The following is a 13,377-nucleotide window of genomic DNA, read 5'->3' as shown; positions in this document are numbered from 1 at the left end:
CTAAAAAACAGCAGTGACAACTGCAACATAAAGAAAAAAAAAGCCGGGCATTCTGGCAGGCTCCTGTAGTCCCAGCTACTCCGGAGGCTGAGGCAAGAGAATCACTTAAGCCCAAGAGTTGGAGGTTGCTGTAGGTTGTGACGCCACAGCACTCTACCAAGGGGGACAAAGTAAGACTCTGACTCAAAAAAAAAAGAAAGAAAGAAATTTCTAGTAGAACGTGGCTTTTTCGTTTAGTTTTTTGTTTTGTGAGACAGAGTCTCAAGCTGTCACCGTGGGTAGAGTGTCCTGGCATCACAGCTTACGGCAACCTCAAACTCTTGGGCTTAAGAGATTCTCCTGTCTCAGCCTCCAGAGCAGCTGGGACTACAGGCGCCTGCTACAATGCCCGACCATTTTTTGGTTGCAGTTGTCAGTGTTTTTGTTTGTTTGTTTGTTTAGAGACAGAGTCTCACTTTGTCGCCCTTAGTCGGTAGAGTGCTATGGCATCACAGCTCACAGCAACCTCCAACTCTCGGGCTTAGGCGATTCTCTTGCCTCAGCCTCCTGAGTAGCTGGGACTACCACAACGCCCGGCTATTTTTTGTTGCAGTTTGGCCAGGGCTGGGTTTGAACCTACCGCCCTCGGTATATGGGGCCGGTGCCCTACTCACTGAGCTATAGGCGCCATCTAGTAGTTGTCATTGTTGTTTGGCAGGCCTGGGCTGGATTCGAACCTGGCACCTCCAGTGCATAGGGCTGGCTCATTAATGGCTAAGCTATAAGCCTTGGTGTTTTTTTGTATTTTTTTTTTTTTTATGAGATAGAGTCTTACTTGGTCATCCTTGGTGGAGTGTAGTGGCCTCTTAGCTCATAATAACCTCAAACTCTTGGGTTCAAGCCATCCTCTTGCCTCAGTTTCCTAACTAGCTGGGACCACAGGTGCCCCAACACCAGCTATTTTTTAGAGATGGGCTCTTGGTCTGGCTCAGGCTGCTCTTGAACCTGTGAGCTCAAGCAATCCACCTGTCTCCACCTTCCAAGTGCTGGGATTAAAGGCAGAAACCTGGCATTCTTTTCTTTTTTTGCTTTGAGACAGAGTCTCACTATATCATCCTCAGTAGAGTGCTGTGGCGTCACAGCTCACAGCAACCTCAAACTCTTGGGCTCAAGCGATTCTCTTGCCTCAGCCTCCCTAGTAGCTGGGACTACAGGCACCCACCACAAAGCCTGACTATTTTTAGAGACAGGGTTTTTTGTTTGTTTGTTTTTTGGCCGGGGCTGGGTTTGAACCCACCACCTCCAGCATATGGGACCAGCGCCCTACCACTTTGAGCCACAGGCGTTACCCCCAGAGACAGGGGCCTCGCTCTTGCTCAGGCTGATCTTGAACCTGTGAGCTCAGGGCAATCCACCGCCTCAGTCTTCCAGAGTGCTAGGATTACAGGCGTGAGCCACCATGCCGTGCCTTAGTTTTTCATTTTTAATAAAGATGGGGTCTCACTCTTGAGCTCAAACTCCTGAGCTTAAGTGATCCACTCATCTCAGCCTCCCAGAGTGCTAGGATTACAGGCATAAGCCACCATGCCTGGCCATAGCATCTGCTTTTAAAATGCTTCAGCACCAGGCCCAATCACGCCTGCACTCCTAGCACTCTGGGAGGCTGAGGTGAGAGGATCCCTTGAGGTCAGGACTTTGAGATCAGCCTGGGCAAAGCAAGATCCTGTCTCTATTAAAAATAGGAAAATTGGCTTGGTGCCCATGCTCACATAGGGCGGCGGCCACATACACAGATGGTGGCGGGTTCAAGCCTGGCCTGGGCCTGCTAAACAACAATGACAACTGCAATCAAAAAATAACCAGGTGTTGTGGAGGTCGCCTGTAGTCCCAGCTACCTGGGAGACTGAGTTAAGAGAATCTCTTCAACCCAAGAGTTTGAGGTTGCTGTGAGCTATGATGCTACAGCACTCTACCGAGGGCAACGTAGTGAGACTGTCTCAAAAAAATGAAAATAAAAATAGGAAAATTAGACAGGTGGTGTGGTGGGTACCTGGAAGTGAGGGCAGGAGGATCACTTGAACCCAGAACTCCGGTTGCTATGAGCTAAGCTGACACCATGGCACTCTAGCCTGGGCAACAGAATGAGACTGTCTCAAAAACAAATAAAATAAAATCCATCAGCACCAACACATTACCTACAGTAGCTCATTTCTTCTCATATGGGGCAACTGTGAGTGGTCAGAGCCAATGGACAAAAGTCAGGGGCTGAAAGAAAAGAAGGAAAAGCTCCTTTCCCAGGACCTACTCTACTAAGTGAAAGTCACCAGACCTGTCAAGTAAGAGAAACCAGGTCACCTCCAGAGCTGAAAGAAGTCACTTGCCCTACCCCAGAGTCTCTGGTTTGGACCCTTGAAATCTGACACACCTCCAGGAAAGGAAGGGAGAGAACAGGGGACCCAGAAAGAAGCAGTGGCCTTGCCAGCTTCCCCTGTAGAATTAGGAGCTCTGACAAGAGCCCTTCAGTTTTAAGTCCCATGAGTGTGGCCAGACTTGGACTCTGGGGACCCTGAAGCGGCTGGACTGAGTTCCCTCAACCTTGCCAGGTGGAGGAGTGACCAGCTGAGGTGAGGCCAGCATTCTCAGGTGGCCCAGCACTGTGCAGGTCAGCCTGGAAGTAAGGCTGCTCCTCAGGGCCCGCCTGGCTCATTCTGCTCTGGGCATAGAAATGCTGGTGAAATCCTAGACCTGCTGATTCTGGAAGGAATAATTAATAGCTAACATTTGTTGAGCAGGTACTGTGAGCTACTTTTGCCCGCATTTCTTTTCTCAAACTTCACAGCTACTGTGGGAGGAAGGTCCTGTTTTAATCCCCCTACTTACAAATGAGGACACAAAGGTAAGACAGAGTGGTTGTCAAACCCAGGCAGTTTGAATCCAGGATTCTTTTTTTTTTTTGGCCGGGGACAGGTTTGAACCCGCCACCTCCGGCATATGGGACGGCGCCCTACTCCTTGAGCCACAGGCGCCGCCCGTGAATCCAGGATTCTTGCTGTGAGAGAGCCTTTAGTCCAAGCCTCTTATACAGAAGGGAAACTGAGGCCCAGGGAGGTATAATGGCTTTTCCATGGGTGCACAGCCAGTCAGGGATACAATCCAAGTCTCTTGGCGACCAGCTCAGGGCTGCCTGGACCCTGGAGAGTGGTGGGGGAATTTTGGTGGCCTTTCCCGGCCGACCCTGCCACCTGGCCCGGCCTGGGATCAGCCCCGTGAGCTAATGACTCAGAGGCTAGGGACTGCATTTTACTAACAGCCTCTCCTCATCCTCCTGCTCTGAGGAAGTCCAGCTCTCTCGGGCTGGGCTGGCAGCAACTTGTCTGAGTGAAACTGGGGAAGGGCAGCCCCTCCGCACTGGGGGGCAGCGTAGGGTGGCGGGAGCGCCGTCACCTACCCAGTCGCCGAGCGGGTCGAGCCCGGCTGACGACCGGAAGAGTCGTTGCGCGCCGACCGCTGCTCACTGTCCTATTGGCCAGTCGGGCCCGAGGGGCGGTACCCTGGGGAGACAACTCCCTCCTGGGACTGGGCGGGATCTGCCTCGGGCCCCGCCTCCAGTCTCGGGCTAGGAAGGAGGGACCGGTCCGGCCAGCCGCAGGTCTCGGCGTGTTACTGACGGCTACCAGCGGAGGCTGTGGGCTCGACTCCTCAGACACCTTGTGGCCCTTTATACCCATCTCGCTCTACTCCCTCCAGTCCGTTTCCTTTTTAGCCCACCTCTGAACTCTGGGGGACGTTCCCCTCTCCTCAAATCTGGGCTTTTAATGGTGGCGCTATACCCTCGTCTCAGGTCATTCTCCCCTCCGCTGGGATCTGAGCACTTGATGAGACTCTTACCCACTTTAAAGCCTGGGGTACTCAGTGCCGCTCACCACAGCGCGTCCCAGTGGCGCTGCCCTCAGCCGACTACTAGGTTGTCCTGCTCCACCCAATGAGCCGTTTAGCCTCCCACACTGCGGCCCCACTCACCTCTCCAGGGCCACCTTTGCGGTCTCCTGACCCTCCCGGGGTCCAGTTTGATTGGAGCCGCGCTGATGGAGTGGAGTGGACCCACCTCTCACCTTGGAGTCAGGGCAGAAGTGAAGTCTTGCCTGCTAGTCGCTGAGCCAACACCGGGCCCTAACTAAGAGGTCCAAAGCCAGGTCTCTAAATTATACTCCAATCCCTCTCCCAGACCATGACCAATAACTGGAAAAGACAGGAGTGTCACAGAGGAATTTTATTGAGAGGAAACATGGTCGCACCCAGCAGACATGCTTTCGAAAGCTCTCACTCTCACATACAGCCACATACACACACACCCATGTCCAGCTTCTGCTACACGGTCCAGTTCTCAGCCACCAGGGTGGGACACTCCTTATTTCCTAAGATCCAAAGGCTGCAGGGCCAGGAAGGAGGCAAGGAGTGGGGTAAAAAGTGGTTGGGAAGAAGGGGGTGCAGAGAGCTGGGGTGGGTGGGATGATCAAGGGTTAGGAGCACTTGACATCTGCATGAAGTGTGGGACCCCGGCCCTGGATGGCCTCAGCTCTGCAAGTCCTCTCCATAGAGCCTTGGGGAGAAAGGGTGGGGCCTCCCACCCCACACTAGTCCTCTCCACGGGGTGGGTGACTGGAACAGGCAGGGCAGGGCAGGGCAGGTGGTGACTCGGCTCAGCTCTGGGTCTCCTCTGGAGCCTCGCCCCCCTCTTCCCCGGTGTTGTCAGCTGTCCACAGTGTCAGGTTGTCTCGCAGCAGCTGCATGATGAGGGTGCTGTCTTTGTAGGAGTCCTCGCTGAGGGTGTGCAGGTCAGCCATGGCCTCGTCAAAAGTGGTCTTGGCCAGCGAGATGGCCTCCTCGGGGCTATTGGCAATCTCGTAGTGGAAGACGGAAAAGTTCAGGGCCAGGCCCAGGCGGATGGGGTTGGTAGGCGGCATCTCCTTCTTGCTGATGTCCATGGCCTCCTGGTAGGCTGCCCGGGCTGAGTTGATGATGCGCTTCTTGTCGTCCCCGGTGGCCACCTCAGCCAGGTAGCGGTAATAGTCACCTTTCATCTTTAGGTAGAAAACCCGGCTCTCGGCATCCCCGGCCTCCTTGATGAGGTACCTGTCCAGCAGGCCCAGCACAGTGTCACACACACCCCGGAGCTCAGTCTCCACCTTCTCTCGGTACTCTCGCACCTCGGGGCCCTTCTCTTCTGAGCCCTCCTCATTGCTTTTCTGCTCAATGGTGGACAGGACCCTCCAGGCAGCCCTCTGGCCGCCCACCACGTTCTTGTAGGCCACTGAGAGCAGGTTTCGCTCTTCACAGGAGAGCTCCTCACCCTTTTCCACGGCGCCCTTCATGAAGGCTGCCATGTCCTCATACCGTTCAGCCTGCTCTGCCAACTTGGCCTTCTGGATCAGATTGGCTCTCTCCATGGCTCTGGGGACAGACAGACGGGCGGCGGGCTAACTGGCTGCCTCTGCACCAATGCGGGACTCTGTGCCTCTCTTGTTCTCAGCCTGCCTTTTGGCTGGGTGGCTTGGCCCGGAGAGGGCTGGGGAGGGGCAGGGGGCGGGACTGGGGCTCAGGCCCTGCCTCCCTCTCCTCTTCTCCCCACACCCTTTCCGGCTCTTCCTTAAAGGTAAAAGGGCTGGGATGTGGGGGTGAGTCATCAAGACAGTCAGCAGGAGAAATCTGGGTGTGGGCCCCACCTGCAAAGGCTCCTTTCTGGGCTCCAGGCTGCCCCCTCTTGCTCAAAGCTGTCACCACATGGCAACAGTAGGAAGCTCAAAAGCAAACCCTCCTTCACAGAGTCCTTCCAGGTGGTGAGGATGGCTTTAGCCACCTGGCTGCCTTAGCCTAAGAGGAGTTCATAAAGGTGTGGGAAGATGTGGTTACTAACCCTGCCAGATGTGTTCCCGCCTTGGTTCAAGTGAGATAATTCATGTTTAGGCAGGGCTATACAGCTTCCCAAGCACTACCATATCCATGATTTAATTATTGATTTATTTATTATTTTTGAGACAGAGTCTCACTTTGTTATTCTCTGTAGAGTGTCTGGCATCATAGCTCACAGCAACCTCAAACTCTTAGGCTCAAGTGGTTCTCTTGTTTCAGCCTCCTGATTAGCTGGGACTATAGGCACCTGCCACAATGCCTGGCAACTTTTTTTTTTTTTTTTTAAGAGACCCGGTGTTGCTCTTGCTCAAGCTAGTCTCAAACTCTTGAGCTCAAGCAATCTACCCACCTCGGCCTCCCAGAATGCTAGGATTACAGACATGAGCCACCATGCCCGGCCCCTCCATGATCTAATTTAATTCCCACTATGTCTCTGTGAGGTGCACGGGACTATAGAGACTAAAACACTGAGTCTCAGAGAGGGGTAAGAGTTCCCTCAAGTCGCACAGTTCTCAACTCCCTGGAACTCTTCTTTCTGCACCCTACTTCCTTTGACTCTCCTCCCATAGAGGCCTCCAGGATGTATCTGGAAGTAAGATCCAAGCTTCCTCCTGAGTCTACCTGAAGATGTTTCCATCCCCTGGTCTTGACCACCCCCCCTCAGGGTCACCTCTGCAATCCCAGAATGCACAGGTGGCAGCTTTCAGGGTGCCACTTCATGAAGTGTTTAACAAGCAGCCTCTGACGCTGCAGCCCAGCCTTTGCAATTAGTCACCCAGTAGGTTTGTTGGACACATTTCCCATTGCTGCACGAATTTCCCTTTCAAGTTGGTGGCCTGTTGCCACTTGTTTGAGGACTTACCCTCTGGCTCTTCAGGCCAGGTCACCTGCCCCCTCCAAGCCACCTGCTGTCATGTGTCAGTGGGGCTCACAGAGGGTGGGGACCCAGCTCCTTAGCTGTCCCACTTTCCTGCCTGACTCAGCCTGCCCTCTGAGTCTGGGAAGCAGGCCACCTGGGTGCTTGGTCCAGTTTGGTGCCCCCAGGGGGACGCTAGCAATCTGTGGAGAGAGACAGGGCTGAGAAAATGAGGTGGCAGTGACACATAACATTTTGTTTTATGGGACAGAAAGCCCAGCTGAGTGACGCCTCTTCCAGTCTGGCTCTCAGAAGTTTCCTTGTCGCTTCCTTCTATGATGGCCTCACCTCTGACCACTGGCATAGGCCTCAGAGACGGAGACCTCTCTGTTGCCAACCTTCTGTCCCTGCTTGCTAGGGCCCTCTCCTCAAGTTTCATCAAGAGTTTTACCTACGGGTGTTGGCACTGAGCCTGTTAAGGATAGGTTCCTGGTATCTGCCCTGCCCCTCGCCCAAGCTTAGATGAGGCTTGGCGGTGGGGCTCCCTTTGGTAGGATTCAGCCAGCCTAATACTTGAGGCAGCATCATTTCACAGGCCTGTGTCTCCCCCATTTCTTCGAATGTCTAAATACTCACCTTGGCCTCCTGGAGGGAGGCTTAGGCCAGAACTCTAAGGACCAAAGATGAGATATTCTTTTGCCACAAGACATGTCTTGCACACAGGGTGCAGGGCATGTCTGGGCTAATGCTACGGGTTTCTAAGGAAGCAGAAGGGATTTTTAGGCTTGACATCCCCAAAGGCTTTGTTCAAATTGGAGCACTAACACAGAAAATGATGGAAAGGAACTACACTAAAATACTAACTCATAGAAGGTACCTTGAGGTAGTCAGACTCCAAATGATTTTGCTTTCTTTCTTTCTTTTTATTTTTTTGAGAGAGAGTTTCACTTTGTTGCCCTTGGTAGAGTGCTGTGGCGTCACAGCTCACAGCAACCTCCAACTCCTGGGCTTAGGCATTTCTCTTGCCTCAGCCTCCCAAGTAGCTGGGACTACAGGTGCCTGCCAAAACGCCCAGCTATTTTTTGTTGCAGTTTGGCCAGAGCCAGGTTCAAACCTGCCACTCTCGGTATATGGGGCCGGCGCCTTACCAACTGAGCCACAGGCGCTGCCCATGATTTTCCTTTCTTTTGATTTTCATTTTTTTTTTTTTTGTAGAGACAGAATCTCACTTTATGGCCCTTGGTAGAGTGCCGTGGCCTCACACAGATCACAGCAACCTCCAACTCCTGGGCTTAAGCGATTCTCTTGTCTCAGCCTCCCAAGTAGCTGGGACTACAGGCACCCGCCACAACGCCCAGCTAGTTTTTGGTTGCAGTTTGGCTGGGGCTGGGTTTGAACCCGCCACCCTTGGTATATGGGGCCGGCACCTTACCGACTGAGCCACAGGCGCTGCCCTCTTTTGATTTTCTTATTCTCTCCAAGTTATGAATGGTGAATATGTATTATTTTCCTATGAGAGGCAGAATAGCCTATATTTTTGCAATCAGACTGCCTCTGAGTTTAATTCTTACCAGCTGTTGTGGCCTTGGCTGAGTGTTTATTTAGAGTCTCAGTTCCTATTTTATTTTTATTTATTTATTTATTTTTATTATTTTTTTTTTGAGACAGAGTCTCACTTGGTCGCCCTGGGGTTGAGTGCCATGGCTTCATTGCTCACAGTAACCTCAAATTCCTAGGCTCCAGGGATCTTCTTGCTTCATCTTCCCCCCAGCTGGGACTACAGATGCCTGCCATGATGCATAGCTAGTTTTTCTATTTTTAGTAGACATAGGGTCTCACTCTTGCTCAGGCTGGTCTCCAACTCCTGAGCTCAGACAATCTACCTGCCTCCATTTCCCAGAGTGATAGGATTACAGGCGAGAGCCACCGCCCTGGAGTCTCAGTTCCCATAGCTGTAAAATGGGACTTGTTGGAAGATTAAGTAAGTTAATGGAAAGCATGGCAGAGTCAATGATAGTTATTATTCTGTGAAAAGAATCCCATCAACTTTATCATCACACACATACATACACACAGCGCTAACCATAGAGCTAGGCTCTATGAAATGAAGGGCTCCAAGCCAGGCTTAGCTGAAGATCAGACCTTGCCAAGGCTGGTGTCCACAGGAGAGGGAAAGGGGCAGAGTTTGCCCACAGCCTTTCCCCTCCAGATGGATGAGTGGCCAGATTGCTCAGCACTGCCCCCTCTCTCTCCATCTGGTACATTCCTCTGGCCTCAGCAGGCCCTGGGCCCTCAAGGGCCTTTCTTTGCACTAGTCATCCAGCTTGGGCTCCCCAAGTCCTGGGGGAAATCTAGAGATCCCAAGACACTGGGAACCTGGAAGGCAGGACCTGGCAGACCTAGGAATTTTGGGGCTTTTTCTGAATCTAGGGAGGCAGCATTCTTTTTCTGCCATTTAAGCCAGGGGTAGTGGTTCACACCATGAACTCCACACCCTCAGCTCAGCCCCAAGCAAGGGCAAGGAAGCCCCTTCACTTCTGCTCCTCCTCAGCTCAAGCTCAGAAGTACAACTGGAAGCCAGGATGTCTGACACCTCCTGCCCGCTCTGGCCTGTTAGTCCTGACTCAGTTCCTGTCTCAGTTACCTCCCTTTGCCTCCAGGCTTCCATTTCCCAAGTCCAGGAGCCCAGGCGGGCAGGAAGCAGCAGGCCCTGGGAGGGCACAGAGCCCCATAGACAGTTCCCTGAGTCAGCAGACAAGGGGGGGTGGGGAGTGGGGGAGAGGCGGTTTGCAGCCCAATAGGGCTCTCTCTTTTTTTTTTTTTTAGAGACAGAGTCTCACTTTGTTGCCCGCAGTAGAGTCCTGTGGCATCATAGCTCACAGCAACTCTTGGGCTTAGGTGATTCTCTTGCCTCAGCCTCCCGAGCAGCTGAGACTACAGGCACTTGCCACAATGCCCAGCTATTTTTTTGTTGCACTTTGGCCAGGGCTGGAATCAAACCTGCCACCTCAGTATATGGGGCCAGCACCCTACTCACTGAGCTATAGGCGCCTCCCCCAACAGGGCTCTCTTAATAATGCCTGCCAACCGCCCACTCTCTGTAGAGATTCCATCCTACCAGCAGGCTCAAGGCCTCTGAGCCCATAGGCAACCAATCCTTCTTAGCTGTTAATAACAGGCTTTGGAAGGTTGTGACACAGAGAAGGAAGCAACCAGTTACTATCTCTCTCCACTAGAACAGAGGACTGGGCTCTGATAGCAGGTTAGATTCCAGAAAGAACTTCCTAAGAAATTTTTCAGTCTTGGAATGATCAATTTTTTTTTGTTTGTTTTTTTGAGACAGAGTCTCAAGCTGTCGCCTTGGGTAGAGTGTCCTAGCGTCATAGTTCACAGCAACCTCAAACTCTTGGGCTTAAGAGATTCTTTTGCTTCAACTTCCCAACTAGCTGGGACCAGAAGTGCCCATCACAGCACCCAGCTATTTTTGTTGTTGTTGTTATAACAGTTTTCATTGTTGTTTTACCTGGCCCAGGGCTGGGTTCAAACTCGCCAGCCTCCGTGTATGCGGCTGGCACCCTACCCACTGAGCTACGGGCTCCGCTGGAATGATCAAATTAAACAGGTGACCAGGGGAGGCTTAAACACCTTCTCCCCTTGGTTAGTTATGAACAAGAGTCCAATTACCTAGTCAAGATCTCACTCTACTAGTTGCCTTTAGAGAAGAATATTAGGTTACTTTTAAGTGATTCAGCTGCTAAGGCTTTTTAATTTTTGAGACAGCCTCAAGCTGTCACCCTGGGTAGAGTGCTGTGGCATCACAGCTCACAGCAACCCCCAACTCCTGGGCTCAAGCGATTCTGTTGCCTCCGCCTCTTAAGTAGCTAGGACTACAGGCAGCCCGCCACAACGCCCGGCTATTTCAGCTGCTAAGTCTTTTTCTCCTGAAGGCACTGCTGTTTAGAGTATCCTACATCCCCTAAACCAGTCCAGTCTAGGAGACAGCGTGGAATTTTTGAAAAGAGAATGGAATGAGGTCAGTGTGTGGGACTGCATCCCAGCTCTGTTATAAGGTCTTGGACAGGTCTCTTCCTGTCTCTGGGCTTCAATTTCCCCATCAGTAAAACAAGGAGGCTGGCCTAGATAAACTCCTCTCTACTAGCTATGACATTCTCTAATTTTAGGGTGTCCAAGATACCAGTCTTCCACAGCTGTATTCATCCATTAGGTAGTGCCTGTGGGTTACAGGTTGGGGCAGAGATCATCCTGGACTTGCTGCTTTATCAGCTGGGTGACCTGGGCAGTTCCTGTAGCTCCCCTGGTCCTGTAGCTAGCTTTAGTTCCTCATCTGTAAAAAGGCTGACATTGCTTTCCTCATAGCTTAAGAGCTTAAGATGAGAAAACGGACCTGGTGCTTGGCAGGCCCTTGCTGCATGTTAGTGGTAATTATTTTCAGCTTATAGGACCATGTGTGACATGTCCCGGGGAGAGGGAAGGGACTGCCCCCTCTCTCTTCATCTGGGGCATTCCTCTGGTCTCAGCAGGCCCTGGGCCCTCAAGGGCCTTCCTTTGCATTAGTCAGCCAGCTTGGGCTTCCACAGAGCAGCTGGGGAGAGGGAATGGGGTTCTTACCCTCCCTAGTCTGGGCTCAGGTCAGGGTGTGACAGTCCTAGACTGAAGTTAAACCTTCTGTCTTAGCCTGGGTGGGGCTATTGCTTGGAGGTCCCTGAAATTGAGACCATGAGTTCTGGAGGGACAGAGAGAAAAGGATATAGACCACTATTCCCGTATCCTTCTGGTTTCATTGTGCCTCTTTTATTGCATTTTATTTTTTATTTTACTTTATTTTTTTGAGACAGTCTCACTTTGTTGCCCCTGGTAGAGTGCCGTGGCATCATAGCTCACAGCAATCTCAGACTCCTGGGCTCAAGTGATTGTCTTGCCCCAGCCTCCCGAGTAGCTGGGATTACAGGCATTCTCCACGACTCCCAGCTACTTTTAGAGGCTGGGTCTCGCTGTACTTCAGGCTGATCTCAAACTGGTGAGCTCAGGTGATCCACCCGGCTCAGCCTCCCAGAGTGCTGGGATTATAGGCATGAGCCGCTGCGGCGGGCCTCATTTTGCCTCTTTTAAATCTCCAGAGCAGCACTGACCAGCTGGAGCAAAGCTAGCAGTGAGTCTATTCTTCTGTAGACCCACACAGGCCCCATCCCCAGACTCCAAAGTAAAGGTGGCACCAGACAGCCAAGAGTATGGCAAGAAGAGGGGATTCTTTATTTTGGTTAAAAAAGGTACAGGGTAGCAGTCAAGCAGCGCCCAGCCCTGGGCCTAGCTGGTTTTCCTTGTCCTGGCCCATTTCCTTTAGTTTCCCTGAAGAACATGGGTTGTGTAGCCAACTCAGTCCCTCTGTGCCTGGAGCAAAGGCTACAAGCACTCTCCCCACATCCTACCTACTCTGGGTGGACAGGGGCGTGGGAACAATGTCAAGCCGGTTGTGCTTAGAACAGTCACCAAACTTGTTCAACAGCGTCATCAGCCATCAACACCCCAGACGGCTCCTGAAGAAACCTGCTCAGCTTGACTATGGCTATGCCTGTTTTTTTTTTAAACCTGGGGGAGGGCAGGCTGTGAAGCAAGATTCCTAAAGAGTCTTGATGCCTCACAAATCTGAGGAAGGGGAAGTAAGGTAGGGGGCGTTTCAGCATAGTACGAGTATTACATTACTGTGCTGACAGCTGCATTATGGCTTTCTGCACTCTGGCTGGCATGGACTGGGGGTAGGGGCAAAGAGGCCAGCCCCCACCCCTATGCATAGGAGGCAGCAGGAGCACACATTTAGGGCAGGCTAGGGGGCAGAGCCTGTAGGCACAGATGGTGGCAGACGGGCCACAGGTTAGGCAGGTGGCAGTGCCGGGTGCCTGGCTCCCCCCAGGCCACTCCTGGAGAGGCAAAGAGCAGCGGTCCTCAGGAAGTCCTTAAGCCCCTGCACACACTGGAGATCCCGGCAGGACAGCAAAGGAGGAGAAGAGAGAGGGTTAGCGGGATTGGGAGGAGAGAAGTGGCCTGCAGGGGCCCTGGTGGTCGGGGCAGGTGCTGCCACAGCACATGCCTCTCCCACACAGAAGGGCCAAGGCTCTGGCAGCAGGCAACTAAGCAGGACAGCAAAGGGGCAGGTGAGAGAAAGCTCAGCAGGGACAGACAGCCAGATGTGTTAGTGCCTGAGGGCCCCTGCACACCACCAGGACAGGCCCCGAGCAGATACACCCTCCTCTCCCTCTCCAGCCGCACCCTTCACCTCCTTCCCCACTGGAGAGCTGCTCAGTGAAAAGCTACTTCCTTAGTCCAGATGGGGCTGGGCTCTTAGCCCTGCCCTACACCCCGATCCTTCTGCTTAGAGGGGAGAGCCCTGCTGGGGACCCTACCACCACCAGCACACACACCACAGCACACACCAGATGGATGGATGGGTCTGTGGGTTTGCAAGGCATGCGATGGGGCTGAGATGGTGTGTGAGGGCAGCCGGCAGTGCTGGCCACAGAGAAGATACAGTCTTACCAGCTAACCCTCTGTAAAGAGGCCTGTTAGCTCCCCTCAGGCTGTGCAGGAGATGGCAAAATCCTGACAGGTGTCCTCCT

At 52.7% G+C, this 13,377-nt stretch overlaps 2 protein-coding genes across 5 annotated transcripts in view; both read right to left on the bottom strand.

Moving 5' to 3' along the window:
- Window positions 1–4,460: 4,460 nt before the first annotated feature.
- SFN (stratifin) lies at window positions 4,461–5,780 on the bottom strand. The gene has a single exon (XM_053577096.1). It carries the CDS (start codon window positions 5,424–5,426, stop codon window positions 4,680–4,682), a length of 747 nt encoding a protein of 248 aa, XP_053433071.1. The 5' UTR covers window positions 5,427–5,780; the 3' UTR covers window positions 4,461–4,679.
- Window positions 5,781–6,121: 341 nt separating this feature from the next.
- Window positions 6,122–13,377, bottom strand: part of ZDHHC18 (zinc finger DHHC-type palmitoyltransferase 18) — a 36,453-nt gene continuing 29,197 nt past the window's right edge. Inside the window, exons 9-10 of one of the 4 annotated variants that reach the window (XM_053577076.1) lie at window positions 13,298–13,375; window positions 8,003–12,734 (exon numbers count right to left, since the gene is read on the bottom strand). In XM_053577076.1, coding sequence (XP_053433051.1) covers window positions 13,334–13,375 — 42 coding nt within the window. In that variant the 3' untranslated portion in view covers window positions 8,003–12,734; window positions 13,298–13,333. Of the gene's footprint in view, window positions 6,949–8,002; window positions 13,376–13,377 lie in introns of those variants that run through there. The other 3 variants (XM_053577073.1, XM_053577075.1, XM_053577074.1) reach the window with 3 other exon arrangements.

The sequence above is a fragment of the Nycticebus coucang genome, chromosome 22, assembly GCF_027406575.1.
Source record: "Nycticebus coucang isolate mNycCou1 chromosome 22, mNycCou1.pri, whole genome shotgun sequence".
NCBI classification, from domain to species: Eukaryota; Metazoa; Chordata; class Mammalia; order Primates; family Lorisidae; genus Nycticebus; species Nycticebus coucang.
Note: the sequence above shows the minus strand (reverse complement) of the source record. Positions and strands in the feature narration are given on the sequence as shown.